The 26,478-nt window shown below is 47.9% G+C and overlaps 1 protein-coding gene across 4 annotated transcripts in view; it reads left to right on the top strand.

Moving 5' to 3' along the window:
• The window catches only part of gnpat (glyceronephosphate O-acyltransferase), a 49,002-nt gene that overhangs the window by 342 nt on the left and 22,182 nt on the right, over positions 1-26,478 (top strand). For 2 of the 4 annotated variants that reach the window (XM_070884832.1, XM_070884829.1), the window contains exons 2-9: positions 11,111-11,302; positions 15,063-15,239; positions 16,063-16,192; positions 16,332-16,459; positions 17,644-17,719; positions 24,179-24,330; positions 24,425-24,555; positions 26,208-26,431. In XM_070884832.1, coding sequence (XP_070740933.1) covers positions 11,111-11,302; positions 15,063-15,239; positions 16,063-16,192; positions 16,332-16,459; positions 17,644-17,719; positions 24,179-24,330; positions 24,425-24,555; positions 26,208-26,431 — 1,210 coding nt within the window. Of the gene's footprint in view, positions 1-313; positions 477-11,110; positions 11,303-15,062; positions 15,240-16,062; positions 16,193-16,331; positions 16,460-17,643; positions 17,720-24,178; positions 24,331-24,424; positions 24,556-26,207; positions 26,432-26,478 lie in introns of those variants that run through there. The other 2 variants (XM_070884831.1, XM_070884830.1) reach the window with 2 other exon arrangements.

Here is a 26,478-nt window from a genome sequence, read left to right as displayed (position 1 = left end):
GGGGCGGTGCGGGGCTTGTGACGCGGCGGAGGGTGGGCGGGGCTCGGGATGGCTGGTGACGCGGCGTACGGTGGGCGGGGCCCGGGGTGGCTGGTGACGCGGCGGAGGGTGGGCGGGGCTCGGGATGGCTGGTGACGCGGCGTACGGTGGGCGGGGCCCGGGGTGGCTGGTGACGCGGCGTACGGTGGGCGGGGCGGCTGGTGACGCGGCGTACGGTGGGCGGGGCCCGGGGTGGGGCTGGTGACGCGGCGGAGGGCGGGGCGGGGCTGGTGACGCGGCGGAGGGCGGAGGCCGGGGCGGGGCTGGTGACGCGGCGGCCGGTGGGCGGGGCTCGCTGCTTGGCCCCGGGCTGGCGTCGCATGGCAGCACTGGCTGGTGCCGGGCCCTGGCGGGGTGGCGGCCTGGGCCTCGCTTCCTAGTCGGGTTACATGGCCGCAGTGAGCATGGCGAGCCCGGCTGTGGAGTCTCTGTACCCGGTGAGTGAGGGAGCGTTGCCGGGGCAACGGGCGGGCTCACAGCGGCCTGGGCTGGGGGTGTTTGTGTGGTCAGGCCCGCTCCGTGTGCACTGCGCGGGAGGTTGGAGCCTCGCTCGGTGAAGCGGCTGCTGGGCCCCGCCTCAGCGGCCGCATTGGGTCGTGGTTGGGGAGCTTGTGGAAGGGCAGGAGATCAAGCTGTGCCATATGTTGTGGAGAGCTTGAGGAGCTGGGGTCCAAATTAAAGCGCATCTGGATTGTTGCTGAAGCCGCATGAACATTGGCATCTCGTGGTGTGGGAGGAAGGGTTCCAGTTCATGGGGCACTAGCACCAGACCTGGGGGAAGAGGGAGCAGTTCCGTTGGGACAGGCTCCACTTGGGACTGTGTCCTGGCGAATTGAATAACTCGGGCTGTAAATAGGGCTTTAAACTAAAAAGGGAGGGATCAGGTGAGGGGAAATTTTAAAATCTAAAGAGGAAAGGCAAGGTAGTGGAGCGATTTGGGTAAAGATAAGCAGAGTGTGACGTGAAGGGACAAGTGCATCCGCAAATAAGATGAAAGCAGGGAATAATGGTAAAAGTTTAAAACTAAAGGCTCTATACTACAAAGCATTCATAACAAACTCGATGCATTAGTGGCACAAATAAGAGATAATTAGGTTTGATCTCATCATCATAGGCGGTCCCTCGAACGAGGATGACTGGCTTCCACGAGTTCACAGATGTTTCAGTGAAGGACCCGATGTTCCAGTCCTGAACTCCAGTTGAGGGGGTGGAAGATGCCTGTGTGTGAATTTTTTAATGTGTGGTGACCGTTGCACATCGACCACCACACGGGCACGACAGAGCTAGGCCTTTATCCAGTGGCAAGGATTACCCAAGATGACTGGAGACCTGCTCTGCTGCACGGACCTAGTGCGCACACATATCGCAGTGTGGGCTGGGCCCGTGCTGCCCCTGGGCCCTCGCCTCTTCTGGGCCTGTTACAAGCTTCTATTATTTGATGATTAATACTCTGTCCAATGGTATAGCTACTGTTAGGGGCCCTATAAACTAGTCCTACCAGTGATTTCTACCCTTGATTCTACTTCTTGATCTTCCTGAACCAAGATCCTTTCTTACGACTGTCCTTATGTCATCCTGAATTATCAGGCTACCCACCCCACCCCACCCCACCCCACCCCACCTCCGGTCACCATAATTGCAAAGTTGTGGTTGAAAGGTGACCAAGGTTGGCAACTAAATATTCCAGGGTACTTGACGTTGCGAATTGACAGGCAGAATGGAAAGGGGCTGGGGGGTAGCCCTGATAATTCAGAATGACATAAGGACAGTCGTAAGAAGGGAGGAGGAGGAGGGGGTGGGGGGGGGAGAGATGGTGGCAAGAGAAAGTGAACGTGCAAGATAGTGGTGGGAGAGAGAGGGAGCGAGATAGTGGCGGGGAGAGAGAGGGAGCGAGATAGTGGCGGGGAGAGAGAGGGAGCGAGATAGTGGCGGGGAGAGAGAGGGAGCGAGATAGTGGCGGGGCGAGAGAGGGAGCGAGATAGTGGCGGGGAGAGCAAGCGAGATAGTGGCGGGGAGCGAGATAGAGGCGAGGAGATAAGGTTGAAAAAATGGCAGCTGAAGAAAGTAGCTGGGTGAGAAAGTGGCAGGGGGGAGAGAGAACGGGTTGAGAAAGTGGGGTATGGGATAATTTCAGGGACTCCGCTTCCAATAGGAGTCACCCCACAGCCAGCAAGAGAGAGATGAAGAAAACAAAAAACGCGGGAAACATTCCGTAGTCTCTGTGGTGAATTAGAAATCAAACGTTCAGCGAACGTTTCAGGTCTAAGAGCCTACGTCAGGACTGAACGATATTACGGATGAACAGCAGCTAAGAAGGGAGCAGCGCAAGTGAAAGGTGGACAGCCCAGCCCTCCACAGCTCGTTCTGCTTCGTTCCCTGTGTACGCTGTGATTTGCTTTACTTTTCCCTTTCCCAAGCCTAGCCGTAAATGGAGAAGAAATGCTGCAAGTAGAAACAAGCTTCTTGAGTCAACAGGCTTTTGACATAAATGAGAGGGAGTTTCTAGACCACCTTAAAAGGGCTGAGAACAGACCTCTCCAGCAGGGACAGGTGGGATTTATCCCAAGGTACTAAGAAAGACAACAGCATAGATTTGTGAAATGCTGAAATGTTGAGAGAGTCACTGGCTGGTAGTGAAGTTTTTCTGGTTTGGGAACCAGCTAGTCTGGTGTCAATAGTGACAAATCTAACCTTGTCTATAATACACCCATTAGTCTTGGATCAATAATGAGGTTAAATAATGGAATCAATTATCAGGATCAAATTTGAAGATTGTCTTTGTGATACAACCTGGTCAGTTGTGGTTCAGTGAGTCAGAGATTGTGGGTTCAAGCCCCACTCCAAGGACATAAGCACAATATTCAGGCGGTACTGGGGGAGCTCTGCACTGTCAGAGGTGCCGTCATTACTATTTGTGGGATCTTACTGTATGCAAATTCGCTGCCAGGTTTTCCACATTACAACAGTAGATTCAGGATTAAACCTGGAACTGAATAAGAAACCAGCTGAAAAGAAAGGAAACAGTTTACACTTTGGAGGGGAGGGAGGCATTGGTATTGAGTGGAGTGCCCCAGGATTTAATGCAGAGGCTCGCGTTGGCCCCAGAATTGATTGTGGACAAGATCCCAGCAATTACACAGAATATTGCGCCTGCTGGTGCTCTCCAGTGCTGACCCTGTCGGAGAATGTGGGGTCATAAGAACATAAGAAAAGCAGGAGTAGGCCATACGGCCCTTCGAGCCTGCTCCGCCATTCTGTACAATCATGGCTGATCCAAACATGGACTCAGCTCCACTTCCCTGCTCGCTTCCCATAACTCTTTATTCCCTTATCAGTTAAGAAACTGTCTATCTCTGTCTTAAGTCCATTTAATTACCCAGCTTCCACAGCAACAAATTCCACAGATTTACAACCCTCAGAGAAGAAAGTACTCCTCATCTTTGTTTTCAATAGCTGGCCTCTTATTCTAAGATTATGCCTCCTAGTTCTAGTCTCCCCTATCAGTGGAAACATTCTCTCTGCATCCACCTTGTCAAGCCCTCTCATAATCTTATAGATTTCGATAAGATCACCTCTCATTCTTCTGAATTCCAACCTTTCCTCATAAGTCAACCCCCTCATCTCCAGAATCAACCTAGTGAACCGTCTCCAAAGCAAGTATATCCTTTCATAAATATGGAAACCAAAACTGCACGCAGTATTCCAGGTGTGGCTTCACCAATACCCTGTCTGACTGTAGCAAGACTTCCCTGCTTTTATACTCCATCCCCTTTGCAATAAAGGCCAAGATACTATTGGCCTTCCTGATCACTTGCTGTACCTGCATATTATCCTTTTGTGTTTCATGCAGTAGTCACCTAATCTGCAAAGGGTTGATGGGTGTCCGTGCCACTAGGGGCGGGTCTCGGGTACCCACCAGACCACAGAGTCCCTGCCTTCCTGTGATGTAGGCTTCTCCTCTAAACAAGACTACTGGAAATCCAACACTAGTCTCGGAACTGGAATTACAGCGGGTGTCCGCCCGAACAGCATCAATTGACTGCAGCGAAAATCAACAAAGCAAATGGAATGTTGAGCCAAAAGCAAAATACTGCGGATTCTGGAATCTGAAATAAAAACACAAAATGCTGGAAATCTCAGCGGGTCAGGCAGCATCTGTAGCGAGAGAAACAGTTATCATCAAAGGCAGCCCCTCGGAATCGAGGAAGACTTGCTTCCACTCTAAAAGTGAGTTCTCAGGTGACTGAACAGTCCAATACGGGAATTGCAGTCTCTGTCACAGGTGGGACAGACAGTCGTTGAGGGGAAGGGTGGGTGGGGAGTCTGGTTTGCCGCATGCTCCTTCCGCTGCCTGCGCTTGGTTTCTGCATGCTCTCGGCGATGAGACTCGAGGTGCTCAGTGCCCTCCCGGATGCACTTCCTCCACTTAGGGCGGTCTTGGGCCAGGGACTCCCAGGTGTCGGTGGGGATGTTGCATTTTACCAAGGGAAGCTTTGAGGGTGTCCTTGAAACGTTTCCTCTGCCAACTGGGGCTTGCTTGCCGTGTAGGAGTTCCGAGTAGAGCCTTTGCTTTGGGAGTCTTGTGTCTGGCATGCGGACAATGTGGGCCGCCCAACGGAGCTGGTTGACTGTGATCAGTGCTTCGATGCTGGGGATGTTGGCCTGATCGAGAACACTGACGTTGGTGCGTCTGTCCTCCCAGGGGATTTTAAGGATCTTGCGGAGGCATCGTTGGTGGTATTTCTCCAGCGATTTGAGATGTCTACTGTATACGGTCCATGTCTCTGAGCCATACAGGAGGGCGGGTATCAATCACTTCAACCCTGTAGACCATAAGATTGGTGCCAGATTTGAGGTCCTGATCTTCGAACACACACTTCCTCAGGCGGCCGAAGGCTGCGCTGGCGCACTGGAGACAGTGTTGAACCTCATCGTCGATGTCTGCCCTTGCTGATAATAGGCTCCTGAGGTATGGAAAGTGGTCCACGTTGTCCAGGGCAGCTCCGTGGATTTTGATGACTGGGGGCAGTGCTGTGTGGCGGGGTCAGGTTGGTGGAGGACCTTTGTCTTACGGATGTTTAGCGTTATGCCCATGCTTTCGCACGCCTCAGTGAATATGTGCACGATGACTGTCAAAGATCTTGTGCTGAAATGGTACAATACTCTTCTTCGACTGCACCTTGAGAACTGTCCAGTTTTGGTCACCAAGACACCAGGAAACATTCCATGCTCTGCATATTGTGCAAAGTCATGAGGTTGATCACTCGTGTTAAAATGAGTGAGCTGTGAATGAAGACTAGAGAAACTGGGGCAACACCCTCGCTCCAAACACTGGTACCTGATCGACTATATCATCGTTCGAGCCAGGGATCACAAGGATGTGTGCATCACCCGCGCCATGGCAGGAGCTGATGACTGCTGGACGTACTACCACCTAATCTGTTCCATCATCAACATCAACATTGCCCCAAAGCGGCGACGGCAGCAGAAGCAGTGCCGCAAAAAAATCAACGCCGGGGCACTCAAAGACCCAGCTAAGAGAGCCCTTTACAGCCAGCGCCTCACTGCTCACCTGGCGACCCTTGATGACCCCGAGACGCAGAATGCCCACAGCGCTTGGTCTGCCCTCCAGTCGTCCATAACCAGTGCCTGCGAAAAGACGCTCAGTCACTCAACCAGGAATCACCAGGACTGGTTTGATGAGAATGACCAGGAGATCCAAGAGCTAATAGATCGCAAGTGCAGGGCATTTCTGAACCTAAAACAACAACCCAACTGTGGAGCAACAAAGCTGCTTTACAGGCGGCTTAAGGCCGAGGTTTTTACTGAGTACCGCCTCCTTAGTGATTGTGATTGTGTTAAGTTCCTCCCCTCCCTATAGCCCCTTGACTATCCACTGTTGGGATATTTTTAGTGTCCTCTACCGTAAAGACTGATACAAAATATTTGTTCAGAGTTTCTGCCATCTGCATGTTCCCCATCACTAATTCCCCGGACTTGTCCTCTAAGGGACCAACATTTACTTTAGCCACTCTTTTCCTTTTTATATACCTGTAGAAACTCTTGCTATCTGTTTTTATATTTTGTGCTAGTATCATTTTTTTAGTCATTCTTTGCTGGCTTTTAAAAGCTTCCCAATCTTCTGTCCTCCCACTAGTTTTGGCCACTTTGTATGCCCTTGTTTTTAATTGGATACCGTCCTTTATTTCTTTAGTTAGCCATCTTTTCTTTTACATCCTTTCCTCCTCACTGGAATATTTTTTTGAGAGTTATGAAATATTTCTTTAAATTTAAACCACTGTTCATCAACCATCCCACACTTTAATCTATTTTCCCAGTCCATTTTAGCCAACTCTGCCCTTATACCTTCATGTCTCCTTTATTTAAGCTTAGTACGCTGGTTTGAGATCCAACTTTCTCGCCCTCCATCTGAATTTGAAATTCAACCATGCTATGGTCACTCATTCCAAGGGGATCCTTTACTCGGAGATTGTTTATTAATCCTGTCTCATTACACAGGACCAGATCTAAGATAGCCTGCCCCCTGGTTGGTTCCGTTACATACTGCTCAAGGAACCCATCCCTTATGCACTCTATGAACTCTTCCTCAAGGCTACCTGACCAATTTGATTTGTCCAACCAATATGGAGGTTAAAATCACTCATAATTATTGCTGTTCCCTTTTTACAAGCCCCCACTATTTCTTAGTTTATGCTCCGACCAACAAGTTGCTACTGTTAGGGGGCCTATAGACTACGCCCACCAGTGACTTTCTCCCCTTATTGTTCCTTATCTCCACCCAAACTGTTTCAACATCCTGATCATTTGAGCCAATATCGTTTCTCACTATTGCAGTGATTCCATCCTTTATCAATAGAGCTACCCCACCCCCTTTTCCTGTCTGTCTGTCCTTCCGAATTGTCAAGTACCCCTGAATATATAATTCCCAGTCTTGATCACCTTGTAACCACGTCTCTTACAGCTACCAGATCGTACCCATTTGTAACTATTTGAGCCGACAGTTCATCTAATTTGTTACGAATGTTGCGTGCATTCAGATAAAGAGTTTTTAAATGTTTTACTTACCATTTTCTCCTGCTTTGGCCCCAGTTTCTGTTACACTCTTATGTTTATAGATTCTATCCCTTCCTGTCACGCTCTGGTTTTCCTTTCCCCCAATGCTACCCGGCTCTATTGCCTTCACCTTGTTCTTTGAGCTTTTAGGTTTCTGCTCATCTGGACCCTCTTTCCCCCCCCACTAATTAGTTTAAAGCTCTCTCTGCACCCCTAGTTATTCGGTTCACCAGAGTCCTAGTCCCAGCACGGTCTAAGTGAAGCCTGTCCTGACAGAACAGCTCCCTCTTACCCCAGTACTATGCCAGTGCCCCAGGATCCAAAACCCATTTCTCCCACACCAGTCTTTGAGCCACGAGTTTAGCTCTCTGATCTTATCTAACCTATGTAAATTTGCTTGTGGCTCGGGTAGAAATCCAGAGATTTGGCCCCTAGCTGCTCATAATCCCTTAGCAGAACCTTCTTGTCTGTCCTATCTATGTCGTTGGTACCCATGTGGACCACGGCAACTGGATCGTCCCCCTCCCACTCCAAGTTTCTCTCCAGCTCTGAGGAGATGTCCTTAACCCTGGCACTGGGCAGGCAACACAGCCTTTGGGACTCACGCTCACGGCTACAGAGAACTGTATCTATCCCCTCTAATGATACTGTCCCCTACTACTACAATGTTTATTTTTACTGCCCCCGCTTGAATGACCTCCTGTACCACGGTGCTGTGGTCAGTTTGCTCATCCTGCCTGCAGTCCCTGCTCTCGTCCACACGGAGTAAGAGCCTCGAACCTGTTGGACAAGAGCAAGGGCTGAGGCTCCTCTATCACTACCTCCTGAGTCCCCACACCTTCATCACTCGTAGTCACACACTCCTGTCCTTGACCGCTAGTCAAATCTGAGTTGGTTAACCTGAGGGGTGTAACTACCCCCGGAACACAATGTCCAGGTAACTCTCCCCCTCCCTGATGTGTCGCAGTGTTTGCAGCTCGGACTCCAGCTCATCAATGCGGAGCCAAAGTTCCTCGAGCTGCAGACACTCACCGCAGACGTGGCCACCGTGGACCTCAATGGGGTCCACCAGCTCCCACATGTTGCAGCACTGACACATCACCATCCTGCCATCTTAAAGTATTTCATTCATTCATTAACTTTTTACAGTCCCACCATTGCCACAGAATTCTAACCCTGAGTAAAACACACACTACTGCTGTTTAGTAAACAGTTGATTAAATAATTAAGCAAGAAAAGCAAGAAAAGCAAGAAAGGAGAGAGAACTGACCGACCAATCACTTCTCTGCTTTCCTGTGATGTGGAATGTAGTCGCCCAGTTCCACTTCGTCACGGTCACCAACCAGCTCGCGCTGCCCCCTGCAGTATCTAACCGCCGCTGTCTGTGGGGGGAGGGGCTTACTGAGGTGGCGGTTCTCTGGGGCCTCACTGCTGCCAGTCCAAGCAAGGAGGAGGAGGAGAGCGAGGTGGAGGGGTTTAGGGCGGGAATTCCAGAGCTTGGAGCCGAGGCAGCTGAAGGCATGGCCGCCAATGGTGGAGCGATTAAAATCGGGGATGAGCAGGTAGCCGCAAGAGAGGAGCACAGAGATCCCAGCGGGTGGAGGGGGTTACAGAGATGGGGGAGAAATACAGAGAAATATCATGGATTATTCCATTTTAAAATTGAATTTTCATAAACGTCTGAGGGGCAATGCCCCAAGCCCTTCAAAAAACTGGAGGGAACAGCCCCTTTACTGATGAGAATACTGATGTTCCTGTATGCTCTGTTCAAATTACACTTTCCTTTAATTTTGTTAGATTTCAATCCTTCAAACGCCATGGATAAGTTCTGTGTCCAGACATTATTGGCCGGCTGGGCTGATAACAAATGTGAAGTAGTCCTCACCCTGATAAAATAGAGCCAGCTTTCACCCGATCACTACCTAGGATGTGAACTTGCCCCATTTCTAAGCCTGGGCTTTTAATTACCCCTGAGAAACTGGGTTTCAATTTTCAACCCTATTAAAGTATACTTCCTCAAAATTTGGCCTCCCCTCTATACTAGACAGCGGGAGGTCGATGAAAGAACATAAATAAAAGATCTTAAACGTCATTTTATAGGGAGAAAGGGCCGGGAAAGACAAATAAAATTGATTCGTTATAAAAAAGGTTATTTGACAGTTTAAAAAAAAAGATGGGAGGCATAAAAGGTCACTTGCAACCTTTACAAAACTGTGTGGGTGCTACAGTACTGTGCTTTGACTTATAGTTCAGTAAGCAGAAATGTACTGAGCCATCCAATAACTCTGCCTTTCTATCATGGTCACTGATACTCTTCAGTTATCTAGTCGTTGTGCTCCAGAAGCCGAGCATTCTGTGGGCATTGAGGGTGTAATTCTGCAGCACTTCATGGCATTTCCAGATCACAGGGCAACGCTTATGTAAATGGTGGGAGACCTTGCTTTGTTCGCAGTTGCCGCACACAACTCGCGTTGCACGTCACGGAGAGTCTATAAGTTCACTAGCTCCATTGTTGATGCAGAATTATCACAGGCAGGGGTAAAATCGGAGCTAAGTATGATTACAGCCTACATATTCTGTGGACTCGATTCATTTTTCAAGCGACAACATACTCATCATTTTTCCTTTGCCATAAAGCAAATGACACTGCACAAAACAAAATTGTGATCTCCATGCACTCTTTGTAGTCAGTCAACCAATAATTGGAGGGCATAAATTTAAGGTCACCAAAAGAACAGAGAGGGGCTAGGATCATTTTATTTCCTTGCACAGAGATTTGTTAGGATAATGGAATGCTCCCATCAGAAACTGGGTGCAGCAGAATCTATAAGAAGTTATGTTAAGTGAATAAATGTTTGAAAAAGAAAAAAAAAAGGATTTGCAGCAAGGGCAGGGAAAATTGGGACTAAATGGATAGTTCTTTCAGAGAGTTGGCGCAGATGTGATGGGCTGAATGGCGCCTCCTGTGCTGTAAGATTCTTTGACTTTCCAGATTATTATACAGACTGGTAGTTCTCTTTTGTCATTGTTTCGATGTAATCTGGGTCCTGGGGAGTGTATTTATTTCATGTTTACCGCAGTTCCACTCTAGCCTGTTGCTATAACATGGCAAATTCACTGAAGCAGTATTTCCTTAATGGGCGAGAAGCAAAAATATTCATCATAGGCAGTCCCTTGTATCGAGGATGACTTGCTTCCACGCCAAAAAGGGATGAGTTCACAGGTGTTTCAATGAAGGACCTAATATTCCGGATCCCGAACTACATCCTGAAGGGTGGAAGATTCCTGTGCGTGGATTTTTTTACCGTGGGGTGGCCATTGCACACCAGCCACCGCACGGGCTTGACAGAGCTAAGTCTTGGTCCAGTGGCAAGGGTTACCCAAGACAACTGGAGACCAGCTCTGCTGCACAGACCTAGTGCACACACATATCGCAGTGTGGGCTGGCCCGTGCTGCCCCTGGGCCTTCGCCTCTTCTGGACCCCAAACTCTCACTTCTGGTCCCCAGTAAAAACATGACATGCCTGACTGATACTGAAAGATACAGGGTCTCGGATGCAATACCTATAATCAGACAAAGAATGTCGGTGTGTGGGGTGTTTGAGACACTCTGCTGCGTGGTATTTACCATTAGCAAGCTATCAACAATTTCACGGTGTGTACTTTTTTGAAGTGTATACGGGTAATTTACAGGAAGGGTATGAGGGTCTGAAAACATCATGGCAAATATTTCAGTCAAACTCTTGTGGGATTTCTGTATTTAAGAAATTAACGTCTTTCGAGCACCAGTGCAGAATGAACTAATAGTTTCTCAGTGAACCTCCTGCACTGGAGTGCTCTTCTGTATTTTTATCCTTCACTATTTAGGACCGCACAGTGCAGTCATTACAGAATATTTGTTTTCAAATGTGCGATCTGTTAGTTTGAACTTGAGCCAGCAACTGGATCGACAAGTGTATTTTACCCTCCAATTTCCAATCGAATTTTTGCATCCTAGCAGAAGGATACGACGCTGAATAAAAGGGATGGATTTGAAGACTTGATGGAAGAGCGCAGGCACAGCAGTGATCTGCGATATGCCATGCGATGCTACACTCCAGTGGTTTACAAGGACCTCGTGCCCCGTACACCCAGTGCTCTCCGAAATGTTGTACTTAAATCTGATCAAGTGCAATATGTCATCAAACAGGTATGGATGCATGTTGGAGATTGGATGGGTTCAAAATGTGAACTATTAAATGAAGTTGCAGCAGAATATCGTGTCGGTTGTCCAACAACTGGCTCTTTTGGTTGATAGGACATGGATTTGTGTATGTTCTGGACAACTCTAAGGGGTAGTGCTGCTTCCACAGGGAAGAACAGAGAAAATCAGTAGTCACCCCAAGCGATCGTACATTATAGAATCTGACAGCACAGAAGGAGGCCATTCGGCCCATCATGCCTGTGCCGGCTCTCTGAAGAGTGATCCAATTAGAACTACCATCTCCCAGTAAGAACATAAGAAATAGGAGCAGGAGTAGGCCATACGGCCCCTTGAGCCTGCTCCGTCATTCAATAAGATCATGGCTGATCTGATCTTGGCCTCAACTTTCCTGCCTTTTCCCCATAACCTTGACTCCCCTGTAGTTCAAGAATCTGTTAATCTCAGCCTTGAATATATTCAACGACTCAGCTCTGGGGTAGAGAATGCATAACCCTCAGAGAGAAGAAATTCCTCCTCATCTCTGTCTTAAATGGCCTGGCAACAGTTTGGCTGAGATCTCTAGAAACATAGATTAATATTGAATTTCACAAATATTACGGGCTGTATAGTTAAATGACAGCGCTCTGCAATTTAAGATCAGTGATGTGCAGAACTGTCAAGACTGGGCAAATCTTGGATATCAGTGACGAGTCAGCTGCCTACTTCACGTCACCAAATTGCATCCAGGTTTGCGGGCAGTACTCTACTGAAGAGTCCTGATATTCTTCAGTTAGCATGGGAACACCGTCACCTCCAAGTTCCCCTCCACGTTACACGCCATCCTGACTTGAACATGCTTTCATCGCCACTGAGTCAAAATGCTGGAACTCCCTCCCAATGTTCCCTCCGATGTTTTGGGGGGGCTGTGTGGCCCCTTTAACTGGCCGTGCGACCCATTCAGGTGTTCGCGCATGCGCGATTTTTTTTCCATTTAACAGCTGGTGAGCAGCCTGCACCGGGACCTCCAGAGCACTGCACGGCTGTGCAGCTTAACGTTGCTCCCTACCTAGCAGCACGACAGCGGTTCAAGCAGATTGTTCAACACCTTCTCAAAAGGTTCGGGTGGTGCAATAATTTTGACCTTGCCAGCGACACCCACACCCTCAGCGTGAATTTAAAAAAAATACTACAGAACCAAAAAAGCCCTTCCAGCTGTTCACCTATTCAAAATGACTTCTTTCTTCTTAGAATTCATAAAAAAATTGCATGCATGTGTGGAGGTTCTGCTTAAGAACAGGCACGTGTGTGGAGCGGTGCCTCAGCCTGCACGTGTGTTTGGATGTAGCCCTGTCAGAGTGTGTGTGGAGCTCTGTCCGAGTGTGTGTGTGTGGAGCTCTGTCCGAGTGTGTGTGTGTGGAGCTCTGTCCGAGTGTGTGTGTGTGGAGCTCTGTCCGAGTGTGTGTGTGTGGAGCTCTGTCCGAGTGTGTGTGTGTGTGGAGCTCTGTCCGAGTGTGTGTGTGTGTGGAGCTCTGTCCGAGTGTGTGTGTGGAGCTCTGTCCGAGTGTGTGTGTGGAGCTCTGTCCGAGTGTGTGTGTGGAGCTCTGCCCGAGTGTGTGTGTGTGTGTGTGTGTGTGTGTGTGTGTGTGTGTGTGTGTGTGTGTGGGGAGCTCTGTCCGAGTGTGTGTGTGGGGAGCTCTGTCCGAGTGTGTGTGTGTGGAGCCCTGTCCGAGTGTGTGTGTGTGTGTGGAGCCCTGTCCGAGTGTGTGTGTGGAGCCCTGTCCGAGTGTGTGTGTGGAGCCCTGTCCGAGTGTGTGTGTGGAGCCCTGTCCGAGTGTGTGTGTGGAGCCCTGTCCGAGTGTGTGTGTGGAGCCCTGTCCGAGTGTGTGTGTGGAGCCCTGTCCGAGTGTGTGTGTGGAGCCCTGTCCGAGTGTGTGTGTGGAGCCCTGTCCGAGTGTGTGTGTGGAGCCCTGTCCGAGTGTGTGTGTGGAGCCCTGTCCGAGTGTGTGTGTGGAGCCCTGTCCGAGTGTGTGTGTGGAGCCCTGTCCGAGTGTGTGTGTGGAGCCCTGTCCGAGTGTGTGTGTGGAGCCCTGTCCGAGTGTGTGTGTGGAGCCCTGTCCGAGTGTGTGTGTGGAGCCCTGTCCGAGTGTGTGTGTGGAGCCCTGTCCGAGTGTGTGTGTGGAGCCCTGTCCGAGTGTGTGTGTGGAGCCCTGTCCGAGTGTGTGTGTGGAGCCCTGTCCGAGTGTGTGTGTGGAGCCCTGTCCGAGTGTGTGTGTGGAGCCCTGTCCGAGTGTGTGTGTGGAGCCCTGTCCGAGTGTGTGTGTGGAGCCCTGTCCGAGTGTGTGTGTGGAGCCCTGTCCGAGTGTGTGTGTGGAGCCCTGTCCGAGTGTGTGTGTGGAGCCCTGTCCGAGTGTGTGTGTGGAGCCCTGTCCGAGTGTGTGTGTGGAGCCCTGTCCGAGTGTGTGTGTGGAGCCCTGTCCGAGTGTGTGTGTGGAGCCCTGTCCGAGTGTGTGTGTGGAGCCCTGTCCGAGTGTGTGTGTGGAGCCCTGTCCGAGTGTGTGTGTGGAGCCCTGTCCGAGTGTGTGTGTGGAGCCCTGTCCGAGTGTGTGTGTGGAGCCCTGTCCGAGTGTGTGTGTGGAGCCCTGTCCGAGTGTGTGTGTGGAGCCCTGTCCGAGTGTGTGTGTGGAGCCCTGTCCGAGTGTGTGTGTGGAGCCCTGTCCGAGTGTGTGTGTGGAGCCCTGTCCGAGTGTGTGTGTGGAGCCCTGTCCGAGTGTGTGTGTGGAGCCCTGTCCGAGTGTGTGTGTGGAGCCCTGTCCGAGTGTGTGTGTGTGTGTGTGTGGAGCCCTGTCCGAGTGTGTGTGTGGAGCCCTGTCCGAGTGTGTGTGTGGAGCCCTGTCCGAGTGTGTGTGTGGAGCCCAGTCCGAGAGTGAGCCCCTGCCCTAGTCGAGCCCTGCCTCACCGCCCCCCACCCCCGAACTCCACAACAAGCAGACAGACATTGATTTGCCTCCCACGTTCAGTAATTGTATAATCTCCCAATGCTGCATTCTTCAGTGCAATATAAACACGACTTGAACAGATTTTTGTCCTCCTTGCTTTTATCCCCACCGTTTACACTTTCCTCCTTTCTCACACGGAAAGTATATTGTGCATTGATGCACAAATTTAGAATAGGTGTGAAGTCGTTTATATTTTGCACATAGGCTTTGCCCCAGGAAATCTCGCTCACTTCCTTCAATGTCCAATTTTGGCCCCAACTCAGGATTTAGGTTGTATTTAGATTAAAACCGTGGCATCAGCATAAAGCAAAGCTAAATGAACACTGCAGTCATAATGTAGATACACCCATAGAGGGCTGTTAGTGCTGCAATGAAGTTGGGATATTCCTGCCTGCATGCCATTCTTTTGCGCGCTCTCATTAGAGAGAGAGAAGCTAAGAATCGGCACAGTCTGTACATGGTGTAAATCTGTGACTGTCGGGCATTAGATCTTCCACTGAATGTGGGGGGAGTTGGTATATCAATCTTTCCACAACAATTGTGCACATCACTGGCCCTCAAATCAACCAGAGAGGCATCTATGCACTTGAAAGTATCAGCGGCATTGGTTTATCAGATGCAAAGCCAGAGTGACTTTGAAGCTCAATCCTTTGAACTTGCTGTGCAAAATGGTTCCTTGCCCGTTTAAGGAGATACTTGGGGCAGGGGCTGTTGGGCATTACTTGGGTTAAGCTCTGTGTAATTGGAATTTTATTGTTGTATTTTATTAGTTGTCAAAAGAGACTGGGGAATCTCCAGATATCATTAGCGATGAAGCAGCTGACATTTTGGAGAAAATGGGCCATGGTCTTCGGTTAAGTATAGTCCGATTCTTTGCATTTACCCTGAGCAAAATCTTCAAAGCCCTGTTCCAGAAAGTGCGTGTGAACGAAGAGGGAATTCACAAGGTTAGTTTCATCTTTTGTGATACTTGCTTTGCACCAAATTTTTGTTAACAATTTTACTGTAAATTGATTCCAATGAAATTTAGTACTGAGCACAAATGTGCTGCACTTTGGGGAAATAAGCTTTTCTTTTAAAATTGACCGAACACCCCCCCACCCCCCCTCACCTTAAGGTGGTCACTTGTGCTGGGTATACTTTTATAGGTGGCAGCAGCCTGGCAGTGTCTCGCTCAAGTGGCTTTGCGCCTCACCATTGGTGGCCGTGCCTTCAGTTGCCTAGGCCGCACCCTCTGGAATTCCCTCCCTCAACCTGTTCCTCTCGCCATTTCCAGCTCCTCCCTAAAACACACCTCTTTGACCAAGCTCTTGGTCACCCCCTCTTTAAACTGCTTGGCACCGCATTTATTCTTTTTTAAATTTTGGGATAGTTTTACTACCTTAAATGCACTCTATAAATGTTGGTGATGATTAAATAATTTATCCCCTGCCCTCCCAATGTTGCATATTGTCTCAGTGGCTTCCTGGCTGTGAGAACCCTGCCCATCCGATCCTGAAAGTAATAGTCAGCTTCCCCACTATTGCTCCATCGACGATAGCCTCTGGCCTGAGGACCTGATCCAGGAGATCCCCATGTACAGCTTTATTAGTAAATCCTATAGAGCAGCAAAAGATAAAACAACACTTCCTTACAAAGTTTGGCGAGCTTGTTGTGTTATATTGAATAATGCACAACTGGCCATGCTTAATTTTTCCAAGGCCAAATTGTGTTTTTTTTTTAAAAATGGAGCTCACTTGTGTTGAATGCGTGCGTTTTCTTTTATTTCAGCTACATCAGGCTATTCAAGAATACCCAGTTGTTCTGCTGCCAAGCCATCGCAGCTACATAGATTTCCTCATGTTGTCATACATTATGTACACCTATGACCTTTCCTTGCCAGTTGTTGCTGCTGGAATGGGTAAGTACCAGTTTTAATACAGGTGTTGTGTGTGATTAGCTTAATTGCTGTATAAACGGTAGAATCAGCCTCAACTTAACAAAATCTGCCCCCCTTTCTGATAACTTTTACGTGAGCGATAATTTTGCTGCTTCCACAGATTTTATGGGAATGAAAATAGTCGGAGAGATGCTGCGAATGTCAGGTGCTTTTTTCATTCGGCGTTCATTTGGAGGAGACAGACTATACTGGGCAGTTTTTTCCGAATATGTGAAAACAATTTTGCGGGTCAGTGTTCTGTTTACTAGTGATGCACTAAAGAGGTGGATTGGTATTCTGTTGGGAATGTTGACACATTGCCACCTTGCTGTTTCAATGGAGATCAGAACTGTCTTAAAGTTTCCATGGAACAGTAACACTATTGCTGTTGAAAACTGTTCAATGATCTTATCCTCCTGACCTAGAACTAGAGGGCATGATCTTAAAATAAGGGGCCGCCCATTTAAAACTGAGATGAGGAGAAATTTCTTCTCTGAGGGTTGTAAATCTGTGGAATTCTCTGCCTCAGAGAGCTGTGGAGGCTGGGTCATATTTAAGACAGAAATAGTTTCTTAAATGATAAGGGGATTATGGAGAACGGGCAGGGAAGTGGACCTGAGTCAATGATCGGATCAGCCAAGATCGTATAAAATGGCGGAGCAGGCTTGAGGGGCCGAATGGCCTACTCCTGCTCCTATTTCTTATGTTATTAACTGCAAAATTACCACACAGGAGGAGGCCATTCAGCCCATTGTCTCATTGCTGGAGCAATCTAAAACTAATCCCACTGGCTGCACTCTCCACATAGCCTTGTATCTTGCCTCTGCTTCAAATTTTATCCACTTCTCCCTTAAAAGATACAACAGCCTCTGCCTGAGCTACCCCTGTGGCATTCCATGCTCCAACAAATCTCTATGTAAATATTTATTTAACCTCCCTGACCATTTTAAATTAATGACCCCTCAATGAGTGCCCAACCAGAGGAAATAAATCATACTTAGCCACCACATCAAAAGCCTTCGCAATTTATAAAATCTCTACTAAATTTCCTCTTAACTTTATTTGAAGTACAGAAAGAACACCCTAACACATGCAGTGTTCTGCTTGTTCCAGAGTATTGCACTGTCTAACGTGCTTTTGCAATGCATCAATGACTGGAAGTTAATTTAATTAGGATGCATTGCACAACAGTAATAATTGAGGAAATGATTCCGACCACAGCTTACATTAAGTGCAGATGTCTCTGGGTGCTCTCCTGGCAGTGGAGAGAGCGAGAACACTGAGCAGGGGGCAGAAAGGGAAGAGGGGCAAAGTCGTGGGGAAAGGTCGGTGCAGTTTCTTTCTCCGGAGAGCTGATTTTGTTTGCTGCCAAGTGATCTGCGTTTTTTGTCCCAGCGCAAGCCTGTGTATTAACTGAAGCTCCTTTTTTTCAGAATGGTGATGCCCCTGTTGAATTTTTTGTGGAGGGAACTAGAAGTCGTACCGGCAAATCTCTGATACCCAAATTGGGTGAGTTTGAGGGGTATGTTTTTGTGACGTTGAGAGGCCTCCTGTGTTACTGATATTCTCTAATTGTACAGGTACAAAATGTGACCCATTGCATTTGATTTAGTATCTGTTGCATTCATGGAACGAACAAGAAGGGCCTGGAGCCACCTGCACTCTCCCCTCCAACTATGTGTGTTGTGCGCGCGCCACACCATTCACAACCCAGCATCGCGGAGATGGCTGGTCACCCGCAACAGATGAGCTACGAACCGATGTGAAACCATAAAACAAATTATCACAGGAGAAAAATGCCCAGGCAAATCACCAGTAAATTAAACTGCTGGAAAATCGATGGGGGAGACAAGAAAAAAAAGGGGCATAGAGCTTAGGTGATGTCAAGAAGCACTTCTTCACACACACAATAGTGAATATCTGGAACTCCATTCTCGGAGAAAGCTGTTGAGGCTGGGAGGGTCGATTGAAACTTTCACACGTAGTCACAGACCAGCGAGCACATTTCCTTCCCCAAAGGACATTCGTGAACCAGTTGGGTTTTTACGACAATCCAGCAGCTTTGATTTCTGCAAATTATTGGATTCAATTTCACAGCTTTCCATGGTGGGATTTGAATTGATAAACTCTGGGTTAGCTGAGCTAGAGCCACTACATTACCGTACCCTTATAAACACTATATATTTGAAATGTGGAGGGGAGAAACAAATATTTCTTACTAACCGACCCTCTGACACAGCATGAAAACTTGCAACGGAAAAACAGAAACTCCACCCCAAGTTATGGCTAAATATATGTTCAGTTTTATTATCGATTTGTGTAGGATTCTGCTATCATAGGACAGGACATCTGCCAGTCACAATGTGCAACTCTTTATCACCTGGGATTCGGAGATCCAGAACGTCACATTAATTCTAGAACCAGGGGTCATAGTCTCAGAATAAGGGATCGGCCATTTAGGACTGATGAGGATAAATTTCTTCACTCGGTGAATCTTTGGAATTCTCTATCCCAAAGGGCTGTGGAGGCTCAGTCCTTGAGTATATTCAAGATAGAGATCGATAGATTTTTGAATATTAAGGAAATCAAGGGATATGGGGATAGGGCAGGAAAGTGGAGTTGAGGTAGAAAATCAGCCATGATCTCACTGAATGGCAGAGCAGGCTCGAGGGGCCGAATGGCCTACTCCAGCTCCTAATCCTTATGTTCTTATGTCACTGCTGTGGGAGTTGTTGGGTGCAGCAGGCACAATCTGTTGTATCTTGCTCGAGTGACACCTTTAACTTTTGGACTATGAACCAAAATGCTTGGAGTGTCCTTTTTCCAGTGACTTTATTAGAGAAATAAATAAAGCAGTTCTGGAACTTTCCACAGAGCATCACCGCCTCAGATATTCCTGCCACAATACAACTAGGCACGGTAAACTTTTAAGGCACCAAATCACCGATTTGTTTCTGGAGAAAGAGGGAATATGGGGGTGCGATGAGAAAAGAGACATGTTGGGCCAAATGGTCCCCTCTGGTTGCTAACATTGTTTCCCATGTTCTTGAGTCATCTCCAACTTATTTAATGGAATAAGAGAATTTAAAGTTCCATTTAGAATTGTATTGGGAGTAGAGCTGTTGTTTAATAATCACTCTAACAACATTGAATGTTAAATAGGCATAAATATGTACATAAAACTCTGTCCATGTTGTAGCACAGAATCCTGTCAGAGACCCATGTGTAGAGAGCCCAGACTGCCAGATGTATGACAGACTCTGCCTCCTCCTTGCCCAAGCAGGAAAAAAAAGGGTTGAAATAAGAACCAATAAGTAAAAACAGTTGCTGCTACCCTAAACATTATACTGCTATCAACCAGAAATATAATCTGGAAAGTAAATGATTAAAAACCTATTTGCTGTAAACCGATAATAAATCTATAGGCACATTAACCAAATGTCGGAAGAGCTGGTAAACGCCAGTGTCGCACTCGAATACAATTGCACTACAAATACTTGTTTGAGGCTAATTTTTTGCAGTTTGGGTACCAGCCATGCATAACCCTGTTTAAACCATTGCCAACTGCCCAGTTTGATTGGTCCTGCCCCATTGTTCCTGGATAGACTGACTACGAAAGGATATACCTGCTTTGGAGGCAGTTCAGCGAAGGTTCACTCGGTTGATTCCGGGGATGAGGGGGTTGACTTATGAGGAAAGGTTGAGGAGGTTGGGCCTCGACTCATTGGAATTCAGAAGAATGAGAGGTGATCTTATCGAAACGTGTAAGATTATGAGGGGGCTTGACCAAGTGGGTGCAGAGAGGATGTTTCCACTGATGGGGGAGACTAGAACTAGGGGGCATAATCCTAGAATAAGGGGCTGCCCATTTAAAACTGAGATGAGAAGAAATTTCTTCTCAGAGGGTTGTAAATCTGTGGAATTCGCTGCCTCAGAGAGCTGTGGAAGCTGGGACATTGAATAGATTTAAGACAGAAATAGACAGTTTCTTAACCGATAAGGGAATAAGATGTTATGGGGAGCAGGCAGGGAAGTGGACCTGAGTCCATGATCAGATCAGCCATGATCGTATTAAATGGTAGAGCAGGCTCGAGGGTCCGTATGGCCTACTCCTGCGCCTATTTCTTATGTTCTTATGTTGAAAGCAAAATATTTGGACAGCAGAAAGGTCCCGACTCTGCAAATGTATGTGAAAACTTGGTAGGTTTACAACAGAAGCCCTGCGCACTTTGTACTTGAGGTTTGACATTGGATTTACATTCCACGCAGTCACACCCTAGCAGTGGGAGACGAAATACTCCAGAGTCTTCACTTTACTCCCGGTTTAGAATTGATGAAAAGCGGAAACTGCTAAACTTGCAGTACAGGTGCATCCTTCCAGAATCCGGAACCCTGGTGAGGAGGCCCCAAGGTAAGGGCAGCGAGGGACAGTGAGGCGAGGCCCAAGGTCAGGCAGCAGCAGGATCTCGAGGTCGGCTGGGTCAGCGGGTCCGGATTCCAGACGACCCTGCCACCAATCGGTCCAGATTCCGGAACTCCGGATTTTAGATGCTGCACCTGTAGAAATCTAATGTAGATGCAAAAACAGTATTCAGGAGAACCTAGATATTGACAGCCCCAAAGAAAGAAAGACTTGCATTTATATAGCGTCTGGTGGTCGTCTCAAAGTGCTTTACAGCCAATGAAGTACCTTTGGAGTGTAGTCACTGTTGTAATGTGGGAAACCTGGCAGCCAACTTGAGCGCAGCAAGCTCCCACAAAAGCAATGTGTCAATGAACAGATAATCTGTTTTAGTGATGTTGATTGAGGGATAAATATTGGCCAGGACACCTGGGACAACTCCCCTGCTCTTCTTCGAAATAGTGCCGTGGGATCTTTTACGTCCACCCGAGAGAGCAGACTGGGTTTCGGTTTAACAGCTCATCTGAAAGACGGCACCTCCGACAATGCAGAACTCCCTCAGCACTGCACTGGGAGTGTCGGCCTAGATTTATGTGCTCAAGTTCCTGGAGTGGGACTTGAACCCACAACCTTCTGACTCTGAAGCGAGTGTGCTTCCCACTGAGCCACAGCTGGCACACTGCATGACTATGTGGAAAAGCAAGCTACCTGCTCTAGAGCTCTTCAGATAGCACAATAAACTCAATCATGTACTAACTGCAAAGTAGAGTAAAAGGCTGAAAATTCTGTTTTTTTTTAAAAAAAAACCTCCACACAATTGACTGAAGGACCTAAATAAAGATATTGTTGAAACATGAAGATCTGACCTCATTCAAGATGCAGAAAATTAAATTGAGGGTGGAGCTGAATCACCAATGATAAATGACTACTGTTTCCAAATGTGACGTTAACTCAATAGCTCAGTACGAATGACGCACCAACGATATTCAGTTAGTTCTGCTGATGCTATTTTGATTGGAAAAGTCGAGTTACAGAATGAACATTTGAAAGTTCTGATCTATTGTCACAAACTATCAGTAGGTGTATTAAAATTGTGCATAACTTCCCATCAGTTCGAGGAGAGAACAAGTTCTCATTTTTCAAAAGCACTGGCAGCATTTACACATGACATGAGCTCCTAACTCTGGTTTTTATTTTCCTTCTTCCCAGACTATTAACATTTACAACAGTTCAAATTCACAAATCTTAAACATTTTCATTGAGAATACTAGCAGCCACCTTGAATTTGCCAAGGAAATCTGAACCGATTGTAGCTGGTATTTGTACCAATAGTGAATGGTGTGATCTGTGGTCTACAGTTACAAAAGCATTACTGTTGAGATGTAAATTGAGGCTATGTCTCCCACATTTAAGGACCTTCAAGTCATGTGACTTGATTCAACCAATAAAGGTAGAGACTCTGCAGCTAGGGTGTGGAAACTACAGCCCGTAGAGCTATGTACCCACAAACTCTGGCTGTCCAGCCCGTAAGGCCCTAGCCACTCACTTAGTTTGGTTTAGCTGCCCTAGGCCAGCTAGCTGAGTCTGCCTGTGCAAAGGGGTTTTGTATCTCTCTCTCTCTAGCTATGGAATTTTGTATTTGTAATTTGTATTTTGTATTAATTTCACAAACAAGGTCGGGAGGTCAATGTTTTCCATTGTAATTGGTCACGTGATCCACAGCTGAGTGACCTATGAAAACAAATGTTTGGGCATTCCTGCTCTACAGCTTATGGAACTGAGATAGGTGAACATTGGTCCTGATTTTCTGTCCGATATAAATGCAGTTTGCAATTAAAAAAAGAGAGAAAGCAAGACTTGTATTTATATAGCGCCTTTCACGACCACCGGACGTCTCAAAGCGCTTATCGCCAATGAAGTACAGCCAATGGCAGGAATAGACTGTTGGCCTCATGTTACGACAGAAACTCCCTTAATACCAATCGGGCTGATTCCATCCCTCTCGCTGGCAACTGTCTGAGGATGAACCAGACTGTTCGGAACTTGGTGTCGTGTTTGTCCCAGAGATGAGCTTCCGACCACATATCCACACCATCACTGCCTATTTCCACCTCTGTAACATTACCCAACTCTGCTCCTGCCTCAGTTCATTCGCTGCTGAAACCTTCAACCATGCTTTTGTTACCTCGAGACTTGACTATTCCAACGCACTCCTGGCCGACCTCCCACGTACTGCCCTCCGTAAACTTGAGATCATCCAAAACTCTGCTGCCCGTGTCCTAACTCGCACCAAGTCCCGCTCACCCATCATCCCTGTGCTCGCTGACCTACATCGGCTCCTGGTCAAACAACGCCTCGATTTCAAAATTCTTCTCCTTTTTCAAATCCCTCCATATCTCTAATCCCCCGAGGTATCTGCGCTTCCTCTAATTCTGCTCTCTTGAGCATCCCTAATTATAATCGCTCAACCATTGGTGTCTGTGCCTTCAGCTGTTTGGGCCCCAAGCTCTGGAACTCCCTCCCTAAACCTCTCCACCTCACTACCTCTCTTTCCTCCTTCAGGCCGCTCCTTAAAACCTACCTCTTTGACCAAGCCTTTGGTCATCTGCCCTAATTTCTCCTTGTATGGCTCGGTGTCAACATTTTTGTCTTCTAATACTCCCGTAAAGCACCTTGGGACGTTTATGGCGCTATATGACTGGATCGTCTGTTTTTTAGTGATGCTGGTTGAGGGATAAATATTGGCCAAGTCACTGGGGAGAACTCCCCTGTTTCTCTTCGAAATAGTGCCATGGGATCTTTTACGTCCATCTGAGAGCAGACGGGGCCCCGGTTTAACATCTCGTCCAAAAGACGGCACCTGTGTCAGTGCAGCACTCCCTCATTATGTATGCAGCCTAGTGTCAGCCTCTAGTTTGTGCTCAAACCTCTGGAGTGGGACTTGAACCCAGTATCTGCTGACGCGAATGTGAAAGTGCTACCCACCGCTGACGCCTACACAAAGACTCGTTTAAATATCTCAAATACCTCCTAACTTTTGGGATGTAAACAGCAAGTTTGTCAAAAAAAATCTATATTATTGGCAGTACAATTTGTGATTTCCTCAAAGAATGGGCTGGCTGCATTCCAATTAAAGGCAATCCGCTTTTGACTTTGCAAATGGAGCTACCATCCTGAGGGTGGTTTTGATTTTAGCAAACAGTCTGTATCCTGTGGGCTGCAGCATAAGCGCAACTGGTTCAAGGTTATCTTTTTAAGCAGTCTGCTTTTCAACATTAAACATCATTTCACCACCATCCTGATGCTGTTGCATGGAGCTTCATGTAATCCAGAGCAACTCTGAGCTCGCCGGACAAGTGCTAATGGTTTCAGGCTGAGGCTGTAGTATTAAGGTGTCATGAAGCAACGTGATCACTCTCTTATACTAGGACGGACAATCTTGCTGAAGGTAAACTGTCTGTCCAAATGTAAATACTTTGTGCTATAAGTAATATTGTTTGAGTATTTGTAGGCAATTGGTGTTCTCTTTTTACTTAGATACATTCGTAAAATATTCTCTTTCATAGGACTGTTGAACATTGCAATTGAGCCTTTTCTGATGGGGGAAGTTTTTGACATGTACCTAGTTCCCATAAGTATAAGCTACGAGCGAATCCTGGAGGAATCCCTCTATGCACACGAGCTTTTAGGAGTACCGAAACCAAAGGAATCGACTTCGGTGTGTACAGGTTTCTTGTTATCATGTCTCCATTTTAACTGTTTTCCAGTAACAATCTGATTACAAGTAAGTGATCATAACTGTTCTGTTTTAGGGCTTGTTGAAAGCCAGGAAGATTCTGAGTGAAAACTTTGGAAGCATACATATTTACTTTGGGCAGCCTGTGTCAGTGAGATCCTTAGCAACCGGGACAGTCAGGAGGTCTCAGTACAACTTGGTCCCCAGGTCAGTTATCAACACTGAGTAGGGGAAGAACAGTAAAGTGATGCCTTGTCATTCTTCCTTGCAAGGTAAAGATTTTATTTGCTATCAACAGTTAGCAACCTTGACGGGCCAGACATGATGGAACAATTGGCCTAATGTTTGTAATGAAAAGTTGCTTGAGAGGATTGTAAAAGGAGGCAGTCAATCCCCGTCTAAGGAGCACAGCGGTGACATGAGTAATGGGTCCTCCCCCTCCCCCCACAGTATACCACGTGTATTGGGACCTCCCTCCACAGTATACCGCGTGTATTGGGACCTCCCCCCACGGTATACCACGTGTATTGGGACCTCCCCCCACAGTATACCGCGTGTATTGGGACCTCCCTCCACGGTATACCACGTGTATTGGGACCTCCCCCCACAGTATACCACGTGTATTGGGACCTCCCCCCACAGTATACCACGTGTATTGGGACCTCCCCCCACGGTATACCGCGTGTAGTGAGACCTCCCCCCACGGTATACCGTGTGTAGTGGGACCTCCCCCCACGGTATACCGCGTGTAGTGGGACCTCCCCCCACGGTATACCGCGTGTAGTGGGACCTCCCCCCCCACGGTATACCGCGTGTAGTGGGACCCCCCCCTCCCCCCCACGGTATACCGCGTGTAGTGGGACCCCCCCCTCCCCCCCACGGTATACCGCGTGTAGTGGGACCCCCCTCCCCCCCACGGTATACCGCGTGTAGTGGGACCCCCCTCCCCCCCACGGTATACCGCGTGTAGTGGGACCCCCCCTCCCCCCCCACGGTATACCGCGTGTAGTGGGACCCCCTCCCCCCCACGGTATACCACGTGTAGTGGGACCACCCCCCCCCCCACGGTATAGCGCGTGTAGTGGGACCCCCCCCCCCCCCACGGTATACCACGTGTAGTGGGACCACCCCCCCTCCCCCCCACAGTATACCGCGTGTAGTGGGACCCCCTCCCCCCACGGTATACCGCGTGTAGTGGGACCCCGCTCCTCCTCCCCCTCCCCCCACAGTGCACCACATGTAGTGGAACCCCCCCACCACCACGGTATACCGCGTGTATTGGGACCTCCCTCCACGGTGTACCGTGTGTGGTGGGGCACCTCCCTTCCCCTCCCCCCACCCACGGTATAGTGCTGGTAGTGGGACACACACATATCCCACCCATCCCGCCCCCTGCCGCCTGTGTGGACACCCGGTAAGTGGTAACAGTAAATGTCTGTTCCGCCTGTCCCGAAACCCCAGTGTAACACTGGGAATGGGACACATCAGTGTATTTGGGTAATGGGATCCCCTGTAATGTGAGCCATTGGTCTAATACTGTAAATGAGACCCACTGATTTAATATGGTAATAAGACCTGCTGGTTTAATATGGTAAATAATATATTCATTGCAGGATCATAACCTCTTAAGATTCAGAAATAAACAAACAAAACCCTGGGCCCAGCACATGTGCACACTCCCCTCTCTGCTGTAATCTGTTTATACTTCACTTTTGCAGTCTTCTGTTGAATAAGGTGTCAGACAAAAAGAGTACTTGTCTGAGATAGGTGAACTCACAATCGGAAGTTCAGTGGTATCACGCTGTTCGACACTGGCAAGTAAAACCTTTTACTGTGTGGTACTTTTGACATTTCTACAGGCATATTCCACGGAAGCCATCTGGAGATGTGTACAGGTTTCTCGATGCTGTCGGCCATAGAATGGTGGTGTTACAGCAGAAAAACATGGTCATTAGTCCCTGGGTACTAATGACTACAGTGATCATCCAGAACTTGCCCAGCATGCCTCTGCCTGATCTCATCAGGCAGACACTATGGCTCAAAGTAATTGCAGAAGCATTTGGCGCTTTTATCGACTGGCCCGGTAAGTAATAAAAGTTTGCTTTAGACATATATTTTTCTGAGACAGCC

This window comes from Pristiophorus japonicus, chromosome 7 (assembly GCF_044704955.1).
Source record: "Pristiophorus japonicus isolate sPriJap1 chromosome 7, sPriJap1.hap1, whole genome shotgun sequence".
Taxonomy (NCBI): domain Eukaryota; kingdom Metazoa; phylum Chordata; class Chondrichthyes; family Pristiophoridae; genus Pristiophorus; species Pristiophorus japonicus.
This window is presented reverse-complemented; position numbering and strand designations above follow the sequence as displayed.